Raw genomic sequence first — 23,073 nt, forward strand, 5'->3', positions numbered from 1 at the left:
TTGTTTCTCAAGTCAGATTTTCATTGTGGCATTTAAATCCATGTCATACAACTCATCTGGCCTGCATTGTACACCAGTGAATGCATGCAATAATTGCTCACCAAACAAAAGGCCATTATCACCTTTAGTTTGGCGGTGAATGCTGCCGAAATGTGTAGTGAAGCCAAGAAAAAAATAAGGGGAGAAGTTGGTAGGAGGAAAGTGGTGTCTGTGCACTTGAATACACAGACAGAAAAGACAGTGGTCTGGGCGGGGGTGGGTGAGGAGTTGGCACAGAAACAGACCAGCCTGTGTTGCTGCTCTACCACCTGGGCAGAGAGTCTTGGCACAGCATCACACGCCACCCTGCCAGCCTGGCACAGCACTGCTGCCTCAGGGCTCAACACTCTCTGTACCCCCACCTCCCCTTTTGGCCGGCTCGATGAGGCTCGTAGCACTCTCCAAATAGCCCGTCCTCACAAAGCCTGAGGGTATCTACAGGTGTGCACATGTACGGAGACACAAATGACTCTGTTCAGGTGCACTCGTGCATCAACATGCACGTACACGCTTCAATTAATTAGCATATTTAAAAAAAGCGCGAGAAAAAAAAAAACAAGGAAAACAATCTGGGTTCTTGAACAGCGCTCTCTTTTTTTTTTTTTACAATTTCAAAGTGTCAAAATTACATCAAGAACATGTTTGATTTTGTATTACTTCACCTGTACAGTACAAAGAAAATATCAAAAAGTCCAATATCATTCTAAGTTTAGATGGTTGGTAAAGCAGAGAGCACAAATGTCTCTCAGGTGAGCTTGAGTCTGTGTGCATCCATGAACCTCAGTCATCATCGGACAGCTCCAGGTCCTCCACCAGATCCTCGTCTCCTTCTGCCAGCTTTATCAGAGCAGAGGAGGACAGCGGCTGAGGAGCCTTGGAGGCTTCCCCTTCCTCCTCATCATCTAGAATACAGAAAACCTTACATTCAGCCACACGGGAACGTATGAATGGGCACACAAATTAATTTGATAGGACTAAATAAAAAAATATATATACATACACACACACTACAGCGTTATAAACCATTTAATAAATGTTCATATTTAGTTTACAAATACTAAAAACAGAGGAGGTTAAAGTAAAATAATATTCTACTTGTCATTTTAAAACACTTAATAAAGCTACATTTGATATTGTGAAAATTAGAGCTGCGCCAGTTTGTTCATTTATACCTTTGGACCGACTTAACGGATATATTTCATGTTTTGGCAGTTAAAAACACTGTTTTATTTGACATCCCTTTAACACATTTTACAGGATAGATTTCTCTGGTCTGTTAAGTTGTATTTAAATTATTAATTTCAAGGAATTTAAAGAAGTCATTAGGTTATTAATGTAAAGTTCGACTTACTCGTTTCAATATAAAAATTACTACTAATGACTAATAACTTAATCACATTTTCATTATCTGTTTATGCGTCAACACATTTGATTAATCGACTTATCTGTAAACAGAATCAATCAGAACACAGTGAAAGATGTCCCTGACAAGTTTCAAAGTCCAAAATGACATTCTCAAACTGCTTGTTTGTTCGACCAATTACTAAAATGATTCACACTGCAGCTCTACAAAAATTATCTAAAGTCTAATATCCATCAGCCTCTGCCTTAACGAGCCTGTAAAGACATGCACATAATATAGCAATACAGACTCTACGGATACTAAATGAATTAAACACAGCAGATAGCAACCTTTAAAATGTTTGAGAACAAAGTATTTGTTACCTGAATGCTTCTTTTATTTGGACATTGATATTGTACCAACCTGAGTCTCCGCCCTCCATCCCCTCGTCATCGCTCATGTCAGACAGATCTTCAAGATCATCCTCCTCATCAGACCCACGGCTGCATTTTTTACCTGAGGGGAGACAGTAAAAAACATTACACTGCGTTGAATTGTGTCTAGTTTTACTTTCTTCAGACGTTCCTAAGTTTGCGTTGGTGCATCGCTGACGGCTGAGGACTTGGGAGACACCTATATGTGGGCCAGGCTTCAGAGGCAGCTGGAAGTGTCTATTTCCTCCTGAGATGGAACTGAGAGTCGATTACAGACGCCGCTGCTGCTGCACAAACACCCATGACAGTTTACTACCGGCAATTTCAGACATCTTGTGCTCACGGCCTAAATATAGCAAATGGAGATAGCAGGCAGGCTCCACAGCTACGATGATGATGGGAGAGTCGGTGTGTGCGCGCCGGTGTGGGTTTGTGTGCGACAGAGAGAAGCTGGGAGTTTGCCTGAATTTGTGTTTTGCTATACTTTAAGGTGCAGTGTGTGTGTGTGTGTGTTTGTTGTCTAGCCAAAAGGGACAACTGGGGTCCACGGGCTTTGAAGTTGAGGTGTGATGAGAGGCTGGGGGCATGGAGGAAAGAGAAGCAAAACAGAGCTACTTCCTCTGTCTGCTACACTGCAGACACACACACACACACACACACACACGCACGCATTTCCAACAGTAAGTGCACATACACAGATAAACAACATCTATTAAAACATCAGGTAGTTCCTTTCCTATCTAAATTTAAGATGACAAACATACTCTCACTGTCTCCCATTCTTTGTTGCTCACATGGTGCTGGTAGACTTCGGTAATACCTAAGAGGTTGCCCCCAAATGACCTGGAAGACATATTACCCTCAACACACTGACACCACCACCGCAAACGCATCAATCTAAATCTACAGCCCCCTCCTATCACACTCCCCCTCTTTCCGGGAGTGTGAGAGACCACAGAGAGCTTTGGTGAGCTGCCCAAACGCTTTTGGCTCTTTAAGACTGGACGGGAAGGTGGTGGGTGTGCGTTTGTGTGCTATCATCGAGACGTGTGTGTGTGTGTGTGTGTGTGTGTTGTGAGGACATGCGGGGGCAGCTGCTTGAAGCCCACAGAGCCAGAAAGAGAGAGCGAGCAAGAGAGCTCAAATGGAAGAGAGAAAGAGGGCGAGAGGAGTGGGAGCGGCCACCTCTGGCTGTTCCACTGGGCTGGTTTGAATTAGGAACCCCCGCTGGGATCCAAGCCTGTACTTCCTGTCGGGGGGTTTCAGTTTGTGTGTGTGCGCCAGGGGTAGGAGGGGTGGAGGAAAGACGAACGAAAAGGGAGGGAGGGGTGGACAGAGAGTGAGAGGCGGAGGCCCACCGCTTGCCGGCAGCTGCCCATCCGTTTGTGGGGACTCTCCCTACAATGAAGTCCAGATGCATAAAAAAAATAATTTAAAAACTAAAAATCCCCCTGCCGCCTACTCCTTTCCTCTGTGACCTTGTGGAGGGCTTTTGTCTGCCTGGAGCGTGTCCGAGTGCAAAGCTGTGAAAGCAAGGTTGTAGCTGCCTGTGACCTGTGGACGACCCAGAGAGAACGGGACACATAGGGGTTTAAGGAAGATCAGGACGACTGTTCCTTTCTGTGGAGAGAGAACCAAAGTTTCTCTTAAGATTGATTTGGGAAGGACCCAGCCTCTGTGGATGTTTTAGTAACCCAGGACCTTGTGGTAACTGCTCTGCAGGTGATCTGCTTAATGTAGCCAAATTTATAAGATAGTGCCTGTTGCAGAAACAGATAACAGCCCAGAAGTCAGACTGAATGGTCATCACCTCTTTAACTTTTGCACTATAGAAGATTAGGCTGTAAGAAAACACAGCCCCCTAGAGGCTCCTTAAGCAGGCCAATTTCTATGTGTGAGTGAAAAGTATGTGTGTGTCAGCTTGCCTTTGATTTTGAATCCTGCATCATCTTCGTCTGATTCGCTGTCAGACTGGAACAGATCCTTGAACTCCTTCTTGTCCTCCGTCTTCTTCTCCTGAATCTTCCTACGTTTGATCTCAGGGAGGTCCAGATCCTCCATCTTTACAAAACACAACAACAGCAGGGTAAATCCGCAAAGCCGCTTTCATGGTGTTAATGACGATTATCATGACCATCAAATTATTGTTCTGCCAATAAAATAGTCCACTATACAGCATGCTTGTTTCATGATTTATGTAACACATTCATAAAGAAAAAGCCAGAAGTGATTCATGATGACTGAGTGGGATGAGGCAAGATAGTTACCCTTTCTTTGCCAGATATCTCCAGTTGGATTTCCTTCTCCCTCAACTTCTTCCACTGGCTGTAGTACCTGCTGAGTGGAGTCCCCTCCTCCTGGATCTGCTTTTCCCAAGCCGCCTGACAAAGATGAAAGTTTTTGAATGTTATACAGAGGTGTGGGTGTATTGTGCTAAATAATTAGCTGATGTGTGCCTGAGCTTATTGATAAACATTAATATTGAGGGTAATAATTTTCCAGACTCTGTTAAGAGACGCATTTGATGTGCATTGAGGTTCTAAAATGTTCTTATTATGTAGGTCTGGGCGATATGGCCAAAAATGTTATTGCGATAAAAAGTTTAATGTCTTTCACTATAAGTATGAAATCGAGTTTAAAGGCTGATTCTTGTTCCGGAGAGAAAATTTAAGAAACCTGATGGTTAATTGTTGCCTAAATTATTCTTTATGTTCAACACTTCAGGCCAAACAGTCGATCACTGAGGCAGAACATTCAAAACAATTATAAAATCTTTGACAACAAATATGCATGAGTAAAATTAAGTAAAAACCTTTCAGTCAACAAAATAATCTTAATAAAAAATTAAGTCCTAATTCGTGTATGATTGAAGTGAATAAAAAACATTTATTTTAATATTTATTGAACATTTGTGATATTGTTTTTGAAAAAAATTATACTGCATTAATAATTTTTATTATTTTATTATCCAGCCCTGTTACTACGTGTGGATTTTCCACCACAATTTCACATCAATTGACTAGGAGATAGAGATGGACAGACGAGACTGCGATGAGAGTCAGAAGATGCAGTAAACAGATAGATTGAAGATGATAGGGGAGACCAGCGGATCTTCTCCAGCCCCTAAAGGTCTTTGTGGATGATATTGATTAGGCCAAATCACATTATCTGACCAACAAATCCAATAGAGCAAACAGAGTGCGTCCTCCTGCGCCCGTTAGCACATAAGACATTTACCATAATTTGCTGTGTGGATATTAAGATGGGTGACATGTATGTACAAAAAAAAAAAAATAAAAAACAGGATAAGAAAACTGAACTGGAAAAGCTACTTCTGACTTCAGCCTGGACTCAGATAAACAAAATATTTCCACATACAGGCGGCAGAGAAAGACAGGACGCATAAGACTGCGACCTGGATGGAGGCTGGGCATCATTAATTAGGCTAGCTCTCAGTTTGGGTGACATGTCAGTGGGGGTCTGGTGGCCGGAGGGGGGCCGTGGCCTTTTCCGCAGCAGCAGCAGCGCTGTCCTCTCTCCTTCGCCTGCGGTGACACCTCCACTGCTGCCACCATGCCAGGGAGTGGATGCCATGGCGACAGGACCTGGCACGGCTGTGTTGCCTTACTGTGTGTGTGTGTGTGTGTGTGTGTGTGTGTGTGTGTGTGCGCACACACTCAGCTAAATTACACAGAGACCATCCTCTTCAATTTCATCTTTAAACGCTCTTAAATATTAATCAGCAGTACGTGTCAAGACTCTCAGCAGCAGCAAAGCCACATAAAAGCATGTATGTGTGGACAGTAGCATACAGAGAGCAAGTCAATACAGAAAACACAGTAATGTAATGGCTGCTCATTAAGGCAGAGGCGCCTCTGGTTCAAAAGCCCATAAGAGCTTCCAATAACCACAGGGTCATTCTTAACCAGACTCCGAGTTTATACAGGGAAGTGTTCTCCATTATCAGCTGCTGACTGCAGGGTTTGACAGTCAGGACTGTTGAAAGGCCTGCAGCCTCCGGTTCAGCTGGACAAGAGCCCAAAAGAAAAGCTTGTAGTCTTACTTTATGCCATCTGTTGAAAAGTTCTCTTTGCCAAGCAACATAAACACACTGTTCTGTTTTTAATGCTTCTTGAAAACATTCAGAGAAGACACCACTTACGAGTTAGTGCTGAACGAAACAGACACACTTAAACGATCACAATAAAAAAAATTAAGCCTTGTACTGTTGTGGAATCAGCGGTTATATTTAGCAGAGAACTGAGTCAAACGTGTACTGATTATGAAAGAATTCCAAGTCAAATGTATTGAGCTGCTTGATTGTTGACCGACGTCAATTATTGTAAACAACAACCATACCCACGACAGCAGCTGACACCATCTAGCTAAAAACTGACAGTGACAACAGACAACTCATCATTAGGTCTGATTCATGATTTACCAAGAGGCATAGATGGACAGACTTCCAATCATAATTTCCAATTTGAGTTTTTTTGATCGCTTTATACTTCAGTTACTGTGAATATATTTATGTTACATTTACCATCAGTTTTGAGGTATCACCTATACATAAAAAAGTCAATCAATACTTTAGAGTAAACTCAAGTGTCTTATTTACTCAAAGACTAAAATTCCAAATTAAATGTTTCAAAGCAGAGTAATTAGAATATAATAAAAACATTTTTCTTGACCTTTTAACTAAACTGCAACAGGAAAAGAAACAGTGATGTGAGCAAATGAGTGGCGCTCACCTGACGAATAGAATGTCTAACAGGACGGTGCTGTAATATTTCAACATAGTCTGGGCTTGATGTGCTATATTATCTTATCTTGTCATTCATTCATTCATTCACAAACACACACACACACACACACGCACGCACGCACGCACGCACGCACGCACGCACGCACGCAGACAGACAATAGTTTGAAGCCCTTGAAATGCATGAAGCAAGTAGATTGCAAGAGAGCTAATAAAATGAACTAATAAAACTACTTGCAGCAAATGATAATGGAATAACTTGGCCCAGTGTAATAAAACTGTTGCTCTCAATTTGTAGAAAAAAAAAACAACAAAAAACAATAAAACCCACAGTCATGAAAATACACATTGCTGAATGACCCCCACTAGATATTATTGAATCTTGAGCAAATAATTCACAACTGTCTTCCATAATCACAAAACAGATGAATCCACACAGGTTTTACAAATGCCTGATTTCTATCTTCGTCCATCTATAAGTGACTGAAGTGTCTGTTTTTGTTACCATTTTTTAAAAATAATTTAACAAAAAGGTCATTAAAGGGGCTAAATGAAGTTTTTTTGTTTAAGTGAAACCCATTTTTAAAACGACTGGCTTCCAGCACAAAAGAGACACCAGCAAAAACTCCACAACAAAGTACAGCCCGACGAACTTATTGCTGCGCAGATATTATCGGCCGATATGAGCTTATTGCAGAAATATCGGTATCAGCGTTTAGAACATTTATTTATAACTATTAAAAAAGAAACGTAGAGTCCGATCCTTCCCTCATGTCATAAGTGTTGCATAGTTTGTCCACCAGAGGGTACTCTGCACCTCCCCTGTCAACACTGCGGCACCACAAAACAATCAGCCGACCGGAGTCTACCAGAGCATGCAGAAACAATGATTGAGAGTGGCTGTATTATTGGTGAGTTGGTCATTCTTTACGTGAAATACACGACTCAATAATAAAATAGACCCCATCACTTCTCTCCTTAAAACATTCATGAATTGCTAATACTCCCGTTTTCATTTCCCTCTCCCGGCTTCCTCCTGGGTCACAGCAGTTGGTTTAATGTTACAGTAGGTGGGTGGTGGAGGCTATGCTGTCAGACTTTATTGCAGATTTATTTCTGAAACAGTGTGGCAGTTCTAGCAAACGGTCCTCTCATTTCTTCCTCGTTCATCTCTTCTAAATATTCTCTAACATCACTTACAGCACATTGCTAAATTAGATTAGCCACAGAGTTAGTTAACGCAATGTTTATCAGCGGAAGAGCACTAATGAGTGGTTAAACTATAGTGTTTACCATCTTTTAAATTGTCATTTTAACCGTTACTCAGGTACACAGCTTCTCTACCATCAGTAACTTATGTGACCCACATAATATACAATATACACTGCAACATATCTGTTAAGTACAACACAGAGGAAGAAACATCCACTACAGTAACGTTCCTTACTGCGGTCTAACTGGTATTCTAAGTGTGGCAACAATCTCATAATATTCAGTCTAGCTCACTAACTGTTTCATCCAATACATTTAGCTGTGCTCACATTGCTGTGCCTTTTGTGAAAGATACACAAACAGTTATTGAAAAGGGGCAGGTGAGCTAACGCCGATGTATGACGTCGGCTAAATGTAGTCAGTGGTTATCATGTAACGAGCATGGATTAGTTCAACCTCAAGCTGATAAAAATATTACTTTAACGTTGCAGATGGGAGTTATAAGTTTCCAGCATGTTGTGTGAAGCTGTCTACCGGTGTTTCGGTCTCTGTGTGTCCGGACATGCTCGCTCATGAGTTCAAGCATGCTAATGAGCACACACACACTGGGTTGCAATCTGAAAACCGCACCGCTAGTGGCCGCTGAAAACTATATATTGCTCCTTTAAGTCATAGTCATCATGTGATGGTGTGACGTTTTTACACCACCTATCCATTTATAAACACCAACTACACTACATTTAAAACCTGTTTAGAGTGCATTACATTTTGACATGTTTTTAGACTCACTTTTATGATTAAGTGTTTTGATGGAAGAGCGACTGACTGCCTGCATTTACAACTCATTTTCAAATTAGCTTAATTAACATTAGGGAACAGAAGAGCCAAACTGCCAAGAAATACAAATGGATGGAAGAGGTAAAATGAGGACTCTGGAAACGCAGCCTGTAATATCAGGACAAGACAGTCTTCCCCTGCCCTCTGTCTGTCTTTCACAAACACACACACTCACCACAGCAGCGGCATCAGCCACTCCGAAAGCAGCCTTCTGTCTCCGTCCTGTGATGTGGCTGCTGTTCTCCTGTACCTTCTCCAGCAGCTGGCGCACCGGCTTGCAGTAATTGGCCACTTTGCATTCCTTCAGGAATGCTTTCAGCTGTGGGGACATGGAAGGGGAGTATGAGAAAGAAGGAACCAGTGTAAAAGGATCATCCAGAGAAGAGGAGGGTTTGTGGTGGTTTCCCCTGAGGGGAGCAGATTCATCCTGGCATATCCAGAATCATCTTTTCAGACAAGTTTTAAATTCTGGGAATAATGCTCAGTGTAACACGTGTGTGTGTGTGTGTCGTGTAAAATTAAAAGTATATATATTCATATAATTTCCCAGACCTAGATCCCTCGAACCCATTCCAGAATCAGTTTAAAGGTCATGTTACCTGAATGATGGTGGGCAAGGCGAGCTCAGGGAAGCCGATGGAGCTGGCCTGAGTGTGGAAGTACTCCAGTATCAGGTCATACAGCTGATCAATCAACCCGTCCTAAAATGCAGCAGAACAGCACGATTCACAAGCAATATTCAGATCATCATTTTACTCTTTGCAACTACATTCAGTGCAAAATTACGGAGACCGAAACACATGAAGACTGATACATATTTCACTTGTTACAAAAGAATCATGATTAACAGCTTAGCCTAGCCTGTCAGACATCTGAATCTCTGCCCACGTCTCTGATTTGTGAGACCGACACAGCCGTACAAGTCCATGTACAGAAATGACAACTCTAACCAAAATGAATTAAGTTAAATGAAATGGCAATTCACTGTGATTATCGGGCTAAGTTTAGCCTCGCTGTCACACAATCCATCACGTGAATTCCATCACCTATGGCTTTTCAGCAGAGATTCAGATTACTCTACAGATAATGCACTAGGAAATAACATGCCTAGTCGAACAAACGCTGTTTAAAATATTGCTTGCGTAGCATTAGTGGGCCAGTCTATAAAACATCTGCTAAACAGCAGCCAAACGTGGTACTTGCTCCATCATTGCACAAACACTAGAAGACTAGAGTAAAAAGTTCACATCTGTTCACTAAGGATGGACCTGACATTTTATGAAGCCATAGCATGTACTGTAATTTAATATAAAATTCATTCACATGTAGTAAAAAACAAAAAACAATTTCACTAGAGTATGCAAACACATTATCAACAGAATAAGATGCTTAGTTGAATCTCTGGGAATACAAATACAATGCAGCCTAATAATACACACGTCTGTTGTGAAGGTACGAGGCAGGGGCTTGTTGTAGCTGCCCAGGTGACAGCAGTGAAAACAGCCCTAGTGAGCGGAGTGCGAGGGATAATCCCAGAGGGCCGTGCAGCAATCCTCTTGGCTGCAGTGCTCAGCGTGGTGACTGAAGGCCAGTTTTAGAGACCTGACAAGAGGCTTTCAGCGCTGCCCTCAATCCCCTTATGCACACACGCAGGCTAACACATAGTGTCGGGGAGCACCGTGAAAATAACATTAACAAAGACTTGAACCGCTATCCAAATCTGATCATTCTCAAAGCAAGCGAACATCAGCAGAGCCAACACAAACAGGGGCACACACAGGTAGTGTCACACCAAATACCCTTCTCAAACTGTGGAGAAACTACAGTGCTGAACAAACGAACTTGTCTGTCCCCACAAATTGTGGATCACAGTGATACCTACCTTGTAGGCTTTCTCCATTAGGTTGACCTTGCTAAGCTTCAGGATGACTGCAAAGTTGATGGGTTTCTTGCTCATTCTCCCTGGTTTCTTGTTGAAGTCCACCTGCTGGAAGATCTGTAAAGGAAAGGCATAAACTGGCAATATTAAACTTGATCCAACTGCTCAGAAATGCTAAATTTTATCGATACAACAGTTCAATGCATTCTATCTTCAGAGCACAGAGTAGTATATGGACCCAGAAGGCAAAGCAAATACAAAACATATGGGCAGCATTTTACCTGATAACCTTTGTTTATTGTTCTTCATTCAGCTGCATCATCATCATCATTTTTTGTGTTGTTTTGAATTTTAAAAAAGGAAGTTATTTGGATAACTCTCCTTATGGTCACTGGCCAATTATCCAAATCACAACACACCCCATACTGAAGAAATCTATGAAATAGTCAAGCTAATGGTTAAAAAGGTCAAAACCAGTCAGTAAGTAATAAGCCATGTAACTAATACTCTTTTTATTATAACTTCGATATTGCTCCTGCTCCCACATGCTAGAGTGTCTAAAGTTAGGTTTTATATACATTTAGTAAATCTAAATGTTTCTTCTTCTGAGACTCACTTTATCATAAGTTCAACATAAAGAACCGAAGAAAACAACCACAAGTACAGTAATATTTCATCAGCTATATGTTTGTAGTGGTCTTCAGTTATCACAATGACAAGTCTATACAGTTCATTTTGCATAGTGCAGTGTTACTTAGATGACACAGTTCTATCTTAGTCTGTGAAAGTACATTCTAGCCAACGTGTGGGCTATTTGTCTACAAGCTTTAGCTTTCACATTTGCCCACAGTGCGCAAGTGAATTCTGTCTTGTATTTGTGTATAAAGCTATTTCTGACTCCCTGTATCTCTATGTATTTCTGTGTGTTTGCGTGTGTGTGTGCATGTGGTCGTTAATGTGCTCAGTGTGCGAAGCAGAGCAACGCTCCTGGCCGGTGCTGTCTGTACAAACATAGGATGTGGTGGCGGTCTGCGGGGGAGCCAGGGGGAAGTGGGAAGGCATGGGCCAACCCTGGTGCATGCACGCACACACACACAAACGCGCACACGCACGCACAGCTACTGAAGCAGGAAGCTCCAAATCATACACCCCCCTTGGAGATGCGAGAACACACACACACACACACACACACACACACATGGGAACAGACACACAGGAGGAAGGGGCTGCTTCTGCTGCTCTAATTAAAACAGTAGCAGCGTACCTCAGCCTGCCTTTAACAGTGCTTTAACAAGGGGAACAGTAAAGGAGAAAAAAAAAAAAAAAGACAGGAAATATCGTGCGTCACAAATAAACACGTTTTGCTGTTAGGGGAGTGGGCTCTCAGTGTGCAGGGGAAAAGAGGTGGGGAGTGGGGCATAGGCAGAGAGGATGTGGTCTGCACAGCGTGTTAAGACCAGAGTGTAAACCACAACCGTGCCTTTATCGCTTCGGTCAAACTGCTGCATGCACGCACGCACACACACACACGTTTACTAACAAACACACACAGAACAGGCATGCGCTGACCACTCCCAGCGGGCAAGAGCTAGTTGCTGTCGCCGGCACACTGCTCTCCTCCGCCACACCACAACACCGCCCCACAGCATGCATAAGCACTTGCACACATTCGCGCGCACACACACACAAGACACACCGCACAGTCACGTGCTTAACACCTGACCCGGAGAAAATGTTGTCAGTTGGTGACCTATGATTGGTCTGATAACAAAGGTGTCTCTCTCTCTCTCACACACACACAGTCCTACTCTTCGATGTGTTTCCTCCTGAGCTCCTTCAGTTGTGGCCGTTGAGACCAACATGCATTTCATACACCACTGATGTTTTTCCACAGCAAACCACCGACGGAACATTTCATCATATCTACCTTTTCATTGTTTCCATTTGTGACAAAGACAACCAACTGACTTGTTGTTTATTCTGCATAATTTAATAACCTGTTTGAGGTCTTTTAGTTCAGAGCACTGATGTGTGAAACACTTTAAACTGCTAGAAACTTGACATCTGCACAGACTGCATTTGATCCCGTCAAATCCACATTTATACCCTGTCCCCGTTGGTTACTGGAGACAGAGTGAAATCTTACCTCCACAAGGAAAGGCAGAACAGGTACATATGTGTTGGTGCTGCTAGACAGCAGGGTGAGGGCTCTGCAACAGTGCATCCTCAGGGGGTAATATTTTGATGTGGGCACCAGTCTGTTTGAAAAGAGAAAACAGTGGTCAATGTCTCCACCTGCTGTTGGCAAAAGGAAACATCGTTGGTTCACACAAACAACTGATATAATGGTATACTGTATGTAAATACCAGACAGCAGCTGGATGACATATTTGGGGGACGACACCACTATGGCTATCTGTGACTCCAAAAACTCAGTATTGCTCAGTATGAAATGTAGGTAGACACAGATTTTGTCCCATACAAAATACCCAAGTAGTCAGTTATGACTACAAAATTGAAAACTAAAAAAAATTGCCAAACACTTAATTGTTCCAGCTTGTTGAATGTGAGGATTTGCTGGTTTCCCTTGTCTTATGTTACAGTACATCATATATATCTTTGGGTCTGTTCGATTGAAAACAAAGCAAGCAATTTGAAGACATCAACTTGGGCTCCACGCAGTTGTCAAGTGCATTGGGATCAACATTTTTATAGACCAAACTATTATTAAATCGATAATGAAAATAACTGTTTGTTGCAGTCCTATTTTTCTTTTCTTTTTTTAAACCTCAAACTCAACAGAAATCAAAAGCTATCCAATGCCTTGAAAATCAATTAACATCTTTATAAATCATGGCTTGGAAATTATTTCCACTAATTACAATAAATACAGAACTCTACCTGAAATTGCCTCAACAAATAGCTGACTGCTAGAGCTTAAACACTCTATAGTGGATTACACGAGTTATTGAAGTAACAGAATTACCTCTGAAAATCTCAACTTCTTGAAAATTCTTATTGCATATTATTTAACCTCTACATGAAAGTTTAAAATAACTTCAAGTACTAAAACTGCATTTAGATAAACTCACTTGATGGTGCCAATTATGACTTGGCAGAGTGGATAGATGAGAGGTTGGAGTACATCACTGGGGTGCAAGGTGCTGAGGACTCGACACCAGAGGTACAGACAGTGCATGTACTGCCAGTTATACACCGACTGGTACGTTTCCTACAGAACACACACAAAAGAACAGTCAGTGTTTTATTTTGGGTGCTTAAAAATGATGTGAAGCTCTAGAACAGCATAACAGTCTTACATCGGGCCAAATTTTTTTTTCAAGCCGTTACAAAGTCTTTGTATTCTTATGTGCACGTTTAGCTCAGTCGGTACTGTGCGGGACTCCTGTTTGGAAGGTTGTAAGATCTATTCAGACCAACAGCGGGTATTTTTTTCCTCCCTTGTTATACAAATTGATTATAAGGACACTTTTGCACATTCTCACAATAAATCAAGTGCTGCAGTTTGTGCGCATCCCATCATTTGATCCGCATTCATAAACCTATGGACGCTTATTTTCATTTCCCTGAGGAAATTCAGGGGAATCCAATCACACGTTTACTGAAGGCTTTTTCAGAGGTGTGTCAAGTAAGCCAGAGTCTCTTTTCAATGTCGTTCAGAACTCTTCAAAGTATAAGCTCTGACTAAACTTGTCATAAAGCATTGCTGCACAAAATGTTCTCACGCTTTTATTTTGGAAGCACAATTATTTAAGAGGAAGTGATTGTGTGAGTAACTATAGCTGTCATGACTGAGATCTATTCCAGCACCAGCCGGCATCAATTTATTTATTTTTGATTTTTCTGCTATCAAAGCAATCTGGCCACGGGACAGATATTATTTCTGGCGGGCCGGTTCTGGCCCGCGGTCCGCCTATTGTCGTTCTCTAGAAGAACTGAACTCTTAGTGTTTATTCAGTTATGTGCTTATTTTTTGCAATGTGTTAGCAGTATAACAAGGAAAAGTCAAAATCATCAGGCTGGTGTGTTGAACATTAACATACCAGAAAGTAGCTTGTGCTCTATTTAACTATAGTGGAGACTTAAATCACTCATCATAAAATGACCAAACAGTCTTCCAAGACCTTGATATATCTAAGTGCGTGTCTTTATGAGCTTTCAAAAGCAGACCAACTCCCTGAGCAACAGTCAAAAACCAACCTTTTTCTTCATGGTCATGGCGTTCCTGAGGTGGATGGCCAGCTGTCGGATGTAGACAAAAGCATGTTGGTAAGAGGCTTGTGTGTCCAGGGAGTACATCTCTGTTAGAGTTCGCTGCATGAAGTTGATCATGGGCAGTGCATTGGGAGATGTGAACTTGCAGTTTTGTACGTAGGAAATGTACATTTGCTGCAAAGAGAGAGAGGAAAAAAACCAAAAAATACATTGTCTTTCAAGAAACTTCTCCAAGCTAATTCAAATCTATTTTATATCCAGGTTTGATGTGTGCCATTCTAATTCTATATTACTTAGCATTTACAGCGGTGTGAAAAAGTGTTTGCCCCTTCATGATTTTTTTTGTTTGTTTGTTCGTCACACTGAAATGTTTCAGAACAAACATATTAAAATATGAGACACAGATAACACAAGTAAACAAAATGCAGTTTTTAAATGAATGTTTTTATTATTAAGGGAGGAAAAAATCCAAACCTACATGGCGTTGTGTGAAAAAGGGATTGCCCCCTGAACCTAATAACTGGTTGGGCCACCCTTAGCAGCAACAACTGCAATCATGCGTTTGCAATAACTTGCAATGAGTCTTTTACAGCGCTGTTCTGCAGCGAGGAATTGTTGTAATTAAGCCACATTGGAGAGTTTTTGAGCCTTAACCGCTTTGTTCAGGTCATGCCACAACATTTTAATCGGATTCAGGTCAAGACTTTGATAAGACCACTCCAAAGTCTTCATTTTGTTTTTATTAAGCCATTCAGAGGTGGACTTGCTGGTGTGTTTTTGATCATTGTCATGCTGCAGTACCCAAGTGCGCTTCAGCTTGAAGTCACGAACAGATGGCCAGACATTCTCCTTCAGGATTTTTTGGTAGACAGCCGAATTCATAGTTCCATTTACCACAGCAAGTCTTCCAGATCCTGAAGCAGCAAAAGAGCCTCAGACCATCACACTACCACCACTATATTTTACTGTTGGTATGATGTTCCTTTTCTGAAATGCTGTGTCACTTTTATGCCAGACGGAATGGGACACGAAAGTCTTGGGGATTATCAAGCTGTTTTCTGGCCAAACTGAGACGAGCCTTTGTTCTTTTTGCTCAGCAGTGGCTTTTGTCTTGGAACTGTGCTCTTTCTTTTGGTGGAGTCATGAACACTGACCTTAACTGAGGCAAGTGAAACCTGCAGTTCTTTGGAGGTTGTTGGGTTTTTTCGTCACTGTGCTCTTGGGGTAATTTTGGTCAGCCGGCCACTCCTGGGAAGGTTCACCACTGTTCAGTGTTTTCGCCATTTGTGGATAATGGCTCTCACTGTGGTTCGCTGGAGTCCCAAAGTTTTAGAAGTGGCTTTATAACCTTTTCCAGATTGATAAATCTCACTCTGTTTCTCATTTGTTCCTGAATTTCTTTGGATCCCAGCATGATATCTAGCTTTTGAGGATCTTTTGGTCTACTTCACTTTGTCACGCAGGTCCTCTTTAATTGATTTCTTGATTGAGAACAGGTGTGGCAGTAATTTCTCTAGCCACACACAAGCATCAGGCCTGTGTGTGGCTAGAGAAATTAAACTCAGCTTTCTTAAGATGTGATAAACCACAGTTGATTTATGTTTTAATGGGGGGGCAATCACTTTTTCACACAGGGCCATTAAAAAACTGCATTTTGTGTTTACTTGTGTCATCTTTGTCTAATGTTTCAATATGTTTGACACTCTGAAACATTTCAGTGTGACAAAAAAAAGAAATTAGGAAGGGGGTAAACACTTTTTCACACCACTGTACCTCACCTTGAGAATAGGGTTAAGATATGTTTCCTGCTTGTGTCTGCAGATTTTGTTGAGGGCCAGGAAGGCGAGAACCCGACTTGTCTCTTCCCCCGTGCTCCACTGCTTCATCAGTTGCTGGGAACAAAGACATGAGATAGCTTATAAGCAAAACCATTTTGCAGTGAACAAGTATGACATCCCATTTTATTTTACAGTAACTTTTATCTTACCTTAACCAGGTGACGGCACTGTTTGGGTAGACAAAGGTAATAAGGTACGAGCTGGTTGGCGTGCCGCAGGACAGCGCTGATGACCGTAGCCTCTGTGAGACAGGATAACAGCTACAGATGAAGAGCGAGACAAAAGAGATGTTAGGAAACACCGAAGGTAAAAGGGATGTTTAAACACAAAATAAGACATTTCTCTTCATCTACTGTATCTCATCCTGTCTACCTCACAAGAATCTATGAGGCAGAAATCATAGTGACAAAAGCGCAGACACAGAGGAGAGACACTTGACCAGTAAAACAAACCTGAACTACTCCACTGAGATACATCTTGATGTCGATCTGATTCTTCTGCCACTTTGGACTAGACGATGGGAGCACTAGCCTGAGAACAAAACAGGGGAAATGGAGTGAATCATCTTTCCACAGCTAGACTAAGACTAATCAAAAGGAGATAAGATCCACAGATGTGACATCCACTTCATACTTTTTCTGGTCTTTCTCTGGCTTCAGGTTGAGCATCCTCTGCAGGGCCACATAAATATCTCTGATACAGAACAGGACCAAGGCGTTGAACACTGCAGACAGTATAGGGAAAAATGTGAAAAACAGCAACAAAAAATAAATAAGTCAGTGAAACAGTGCTGTCTTGTAGAGGTTCCTCCTGTTTTTGGCACTGTGTCTGGTTACTTTTATTACCACTGCTGTTTTGTATTTTACGCACTGCTAGGTGAGTTTCTATTATGCTTTTATTAAAAGGTGAATATTATAGATAAATTCAATATCATGAATGTTCATGCTTGTCTCTTATGTGCAGGAACTCTTACTGTGTTAAAATGTATGAAACTGTGACAACACAAAGCCAATTTTACACCGCATTCCTGTACCAATAATATTTACTGCAAATCTTTTAGAATTAAAAAGTGTATACTTTTTTAAAATTACAGCTATGAACTACATTTTGACAGCTACATAAACAACACTTCAGTATATCCTGAATGTGAGGCCTAAAAAAGTAACAGAAACTAGAACAAGGTGTCAAACATTAATACTTTTTGGGTAATGACCGAAATGTGTTTTTGATATCTGTAAAATATTGAATGCTTGCATCAAACATCTGGGCATACTTATTTCTTTTTGATCAGAGCGTACCTAAATTAAATCAAAATTTTGAAGTCTTGACTGCATTTTATTTTAAGCGTCTACAGTCGATATTATATGGAACAATGTATGGTCGTAGTGAAGCTACTGAAGATTGTCACCCAAATGTGCACCTCCCCTCAGCTTTAACAATCTGTAAAGTTAAGTGTCAGCTCATTGTTTCATTATCTGGCCCGCAACTTTACTGTTTTGTTTAACTCTCCCTTGTCCTCTAATGCATAATTTTCTACCACAGTTAGCAATTAGCCGGTGAACATACTGGACCATTTATTAGCGAAGAGCCTGATATTTCCCCTCAGGAGTTGGTAGAGACCAAAAACAGAGGTAAAAGAGAGTCACTTACATTCCCAGCTGGCCATAAACACAAATGAACGATAATGTTTACCCAAGTGCTGGATATGAAAATAGGCAACTGCTTGCCATCATATTCGCTATATAAACCTAAAAGGTTATATATAAATGTTGTGTTCACAACTTGTTTTCACTGCCCCCAAGAAAAATAATCTATTGTTGAATAATTGAACGCCTGCTTGTATTAAGGCAATATTTAACAGAAGTTTGAAAAGCTTCTTTTGTTAAAAGAAACAAACAAAGGTTTATTTTTTTTTTTTAAGATGTTTCTTTAATCCAAATAATGACAATTTAAATTCTCTATTGAAATGCTGCAGTTTGAATACACGTACTAGGCACCTCAAATCAAACACTATCTTCTACCTGAACTGTCAGCCACTTTGTATCGACACTGAGCTCCTCCTTCACCCTTGGTTGTAGCCACGGCAGCCTTAAAGGCCTGGGTGACTTCTCTGAAGAGACGAGGGGTGGGTTCCTTCTTCATAGCTGCTTTCCAGTCTTCAATCATTTTGTCTGTGACTTTGATAATCTCCACTGCCTTCTTGGATTTCTTCGAAGCTTTCTGACCCTCCTCATCATCTTCATCGTCGTCACCAGAGCTGGCCTCCTACATGCAAAACACACCTATATGAAGAGCTTTGTTTACATAAAATAAGTCATTGTCTACTCACACCTCGGCAGCTGACCTACCTCCAGTGCGGATGGCAATCTGTGGTACTTTTTCTCATCCTCATCCTCAGAGCTGTCTGTGTCATCAAAGTTTAGGAGCGTTTGGTCGTTCTGTTGCAGAAACTTGTAGAACTCTGGGTCTTTGTTCTTTAACCTGGACAGCTGGTCCTTATGCTCAGAGGCCTTGCCTTTCTTGTGTTCATCACTGTAAAGACAAATAAAAAGCACAAAAACACCAAAGAGATACTTGTCTGTCCTGGAGAGGTTTTGATGGTGTTATTACCATCACAAGAATTAAAAACAATATGTAAATAATGCTACTACAGAAAAGGACTCACGTATTAGAGGTTGCAGATTTCAGACCTTTCTTCTTTTTATTGAGTCCATTCTGTCTGTAAGTCTCTTCTTCAGATTCATCTTCACCTGCAGAATCAAAAGCGCCTGACAGCAGGAACTCATCCAGACTGAGGTCTTCTAATTTCCTGCCAAAAAAACAATTCGGCAAATGAAATCAGGTGGCCAACATGTGGGGTGGGGGACTTTAAATGATGCATGGTCTAGTTTACAGTTCAGTTCAAACGCTTTGCTGTTTAGCTATCAGCTTGTCAGTTAGCTTGCCATGTGTAAATGTATCCTTTCACATTTTTATTTTAAAAAGAAGAAAAGACTAAACATGTAGCTGGCGTTTTATTCAAGCTAGCTGCTTCCAAGAGCCCCCAATAGCGAGTTAGCTTTGATAGCATGGATAGCTAAGACACTATCGCACATACTGTTTGCTAAAACGAGTCTTGCAAACCCCACAAGTTCACAGACTGGAATGACAACACTTTAACTTATTAAAGCAACATGAATGTATCGTTAAAACTCTTAATATACAGCACAGACTAAAGAAAATAGACGTACCTTTTCTGTTTCCCTGCCATGCTGGATCCACAACGTGATACCGTCCTACCTCAATACCCACAATCCCCCGGTGCAAAATGAAGGATTTGGTTTTATGTTTCATGGGTGCCAAATCGTAAGCTATTAGTGTTTATAACTGTAATGAAATAAGCATACCTATTTTGACCCAACAGTGCAGGCATGTTTTGGCTTAGTTTTTGATAATAAGTGTAAGCATTAACATTAGTCGTTATTAACGCTTAATCGAGTCCGAATTTGAAAAAAACAGTCGGCGAACACGACAACCTCGAAAGGCTACTGTCAAAGCTGTTCGTCCAAGAACGAGCAGTGTTTTGATGCTGCACGTGAGGTTTAAATTAAATGGTCAGCTGCATTCACGAGACACGGGCAATTGAAAACCTGCGGATGATACAGTGGTTTTACTCTTTAGTGAGTTGCATTACAAAGCCACAAAGTTGGGCAGGCTGACAAACAGGAAGAAATCATTGCTGTCATATCCACACCGACGACGGCTGGTGGTGAGTAGTGATTTTACTGCAGGCAGAGTTAACGTTAGCTAATCTGGTTAGCCCATTAATTTACATTGCGGCGGCTTTTATTTTAATTTAACGTTACAGTGTTGAAAGCGTCGTTCCAACCAAAAGAAAATGAGGGTACATTATTGAACACTGAGTTTATGAGTTGTTCGCTGTTTGTTTGATTTGGTAGTCCAGGTTAACCGAGGCGGAGGATGGTTGAGGTCCTGCCCAATCACGGCGCGTCTAAGGAAAACCCCGCCTTTCGCGCTAGCTTACATGAATTCATCGAACGCACTTCCGGACTCTGACAAGACAAAAGTGGGCGCTTAAGGTGGTTTGTGTCACGTCGAATAATAAAACTCATATACATTGTAAATGTATGACATTTGCTCTTAAAAAATAGCTTCCGGTTTGTTTCATGTGTTCCGCTCTCTTTCCGCGGCATCATATTTCAGTAGCATGAGCGGCGCTGCTACTTTCACCTCCGGAATTTCCAGCTCCACCTTAACAAACCGATGTCAGCTTTCATGCAGTTTTTTTTTTCATTGACGTCAACTGCATACGGCACAAAACAGAGGCTTTCTTCATATTTCGTATGCTTGAGTCAGAATATGGACAGATTGCCAGACAGTGGTACCAATTTTAAACCATTCTGACTGCGACGGCTGCTGATTTATCTCCCTTCATATCAAGGAAGACACCGTATGCAAGGGTAGCCGCGACGCAGCCACCGGTAAAGAAATGACACATTCATTCTCTATTGCTGCTGCTGCTGCTGCAGCTGATAGCTGCTGTTATTCAAAATAGATGGAGTGGGGGTTGGGGTTTCTTCAGATCACATAAGGAGGCTGGTATATGAATAGAATCACCCATCTGTCCAAAAGAGACTAGAGTGGTCATGAGTGTGTATCCAACGAGATTGTGCATGTTTGTCAAGGAGCCACAGAACCTTTGTGTGGATGTCAGCCAAGAGCCAGAGAGGCGAGACAAGTCTGGGATGAACAAGACAAGTGCTTTACTCTTGTTAGTTTAAACTGATAATTGTGTTTTCACTTCTGCCACAACCTTCTCCTGTGCACCCGTGTCTCAATTTACAGCATTGTGTCATGTTATTCTCATGAGAGCAGATTGTTCCCTCATAGAGGAACATGGTTGGTGTGGGGGGTTTTGTCGTCTATTGTGTTTTGGAAAATGGGACCCAGGCGCCAGACAGCTGTGGTGACATTTGAGATGGTCCTCAGTGGGATTGGGCAGAGTATTTAGTTGAAAGAGTACCTCTGAACAGATGACAATATAATTATGAGGCGCTGATCCTCAGTCAATTGTCTATATGGATGGAGAGACCTGAAACTCAACTTCATCAGAATCAATGAAATGTTGTTGTCTTTCAGCCTTGATGGTTGCTTTTCTTGGACTTCAAACTGATCAATATTGTTCCCTGATGAGGTCGTGCCACCTGCCTATTTGTTCTAATAAGTTTGTGCTATTGTCACAAAAATCTCTCTTTTTATTTACAAACATGAATAATGAATTTAAAATGAAACATTGGCAACATTAAACAACTCCTATGAGGAAGGAGGTCGTACTACCTTGTTTTACACTTTTAAACTCACTTAGCTCCTATTCATAGGCTTATTTCTCTCCCCTTGTAAGGTACCGCTGCATTACATTCAGTGTATTTGAGTGAAAATAGTCTGTTTTAGGCCTGTGATGGTTCTAATTTAGTTCTAGTCTGGTTTCGCCTCATCAAGCAGTTTGCGTTAATGCATCCTACATACTCACAAGACAACAACTTCTAAGATGCCGCGTGACGATGGTTATGCAACGCTCTGAATGTGTTCTCCATCCGAGAGCAGGGCGGATTTGAGAGTACAAAGGAAAAGACTAACTCAGGCTACATCCTTCTCTCCTCCCACCCTGCCTACTGAGGCTGCAGCTGGGGTGAGGTTGGGGGGGTTTCACAGCTAATTCTGGTGCAATTAAACACGCTAGTCAGGAGTCACTGCAATTAGATAAACCAAAGCAGTCCAATAGAAGCCTGCATTGATTTTATTCCTGTTTATGGAATAATGTCCATCTTCTCTCTATTGTCATATTGCGATTTAATCAGTCTTGACACTGAATGTCAAATAACCAGGCCAACCTGCTACAAATTGTAATTGTACTGAGCTTTCTGTCATACTGGTGGGCTTCCTTGCATAGCTGATGGCTACTATTAACAGTAACGTCAGGTACAATGATTGCTCTGGTCACCTGTCATCCTTGCAAATAAACCAAGCCCTTGTATGTGGAAATGTTTTCTAATGACAAAAGACATTTTTATAATTTAATGGTGTTGATATTAACTGACATGAAATATGTTTTTCTGCATGTTTCAGTTGCCCAGAGTGTGGCCCAGGCAAGAGCCCGCGACCGCCACATCAGGCACCATGATGGAGGGGGGCATGCAGCTGCTCAACCGCGATGGCCACAGCATCTCGCACAACTCAAAGCGCCACTACCACGACTCCTTCGTGTCCATGAACCGGATGCGACAGCGTAGCCTGCTGTGTGACATTGTGCTTCATGTCTCCAACAAAGAAATCAAGGCACACAAAGTGGTGCTGGCATCCTGCAGCCCCTACTTCCACGCTATGTTTACCAGTAAGTTTAGTCATCATTGTCCAACTTGTCTGATTTTATTCCTATACATGCCGCCTGTTTTCAGTTTGCTTTCTGCTTTCATCCGTGAAACCCATGAAGCGCA

At 41.6% G+C, this 23,073-nt stretch overlaps 2 protein-coding genes across 4 annotated transcripts in view; one reads left to right on the forward strand and one right to left on the reverse strand.

Moving 5' to 3' along the window:
- Positions 1-20,537, reverse strand: noc2l (NOC2-like nucleolar associated transcriptional repressor). The gene is made up of 18 exons (XM_046056144.1): positions 19,810-20,537; positions 19,245-19,388; positions 18,928-19,111; positions 18,601-18,844; positions 17,213-17,303; positions 17,032-17,110; positions 16,729-16,839; positions 16,520-16,633; positions 14,727-14,915; positions 13,598-13,737; positions 12,652-12,763; positions 10,509-10,622; positions 9,226-9,327; positions 8,802-8,945; positions 4,083-4,196; positions 3,741-3,876; positions 1,805-1,897; positions 1-941 (listed from the first exon to the last, which is right to left on the reverse strand). The coding sequence occupies exons 1-18, from the start codon at positions 19,827-19,829 to the stop codon at positions 820-822; spliced, it is 2,253 nt and encodes a 750-aa protein (XP_045912100.1). The 5' UTR covers positions 19,830-20,537; the 3' UTR covers positions 1-819.
- The window catches only part of klhl17 (kelch-like family member 17), a 12,839-nt gene continuing 9,698 nt past the window's right edge, over positions 19,933-23,073 (forward strand). Inside the window, exons 1-2 of one of the 3 annotated variants that reach the window (XM_046056146.1) lie at positions 19,933-20,327; positions 22,706-22,970. In XM_046056146.1, the coding sequence (XP_045912102.1) occupies positions 22,757-22,970 (214 nt within the window). In that variant the 5' untranslated portion in view covers positions 19,933-20,327; positions 22,706-22,756. Of the gene's footprint in view, positions 20,328-20,890; positions 21,061-22,705; positions 22,971-23,073 lie in introns of those variants that run through there. The other 2 variants (XM_046056145.1, XM_046056147.1) reach the window with 2 other exon arrangements.

This window comes from Micropterus dolomieu, linkage group LG08 (genome assembly GCF_021292245.1).
Source record: "Micropterus dolomieu isolate WLL.071019.BEF.003 ecotype Adirondacks linkage group LG08, ASM2129224v1, whole genome shotgun sequence".
In the NCBI taxonomy this organism is placed as follows: Eukaryota; Metazoa; Chordata; class Actinopteri; order Centrarchiformes; family Centrarchidae; genus Micropterus; species Micropterus dolomieu.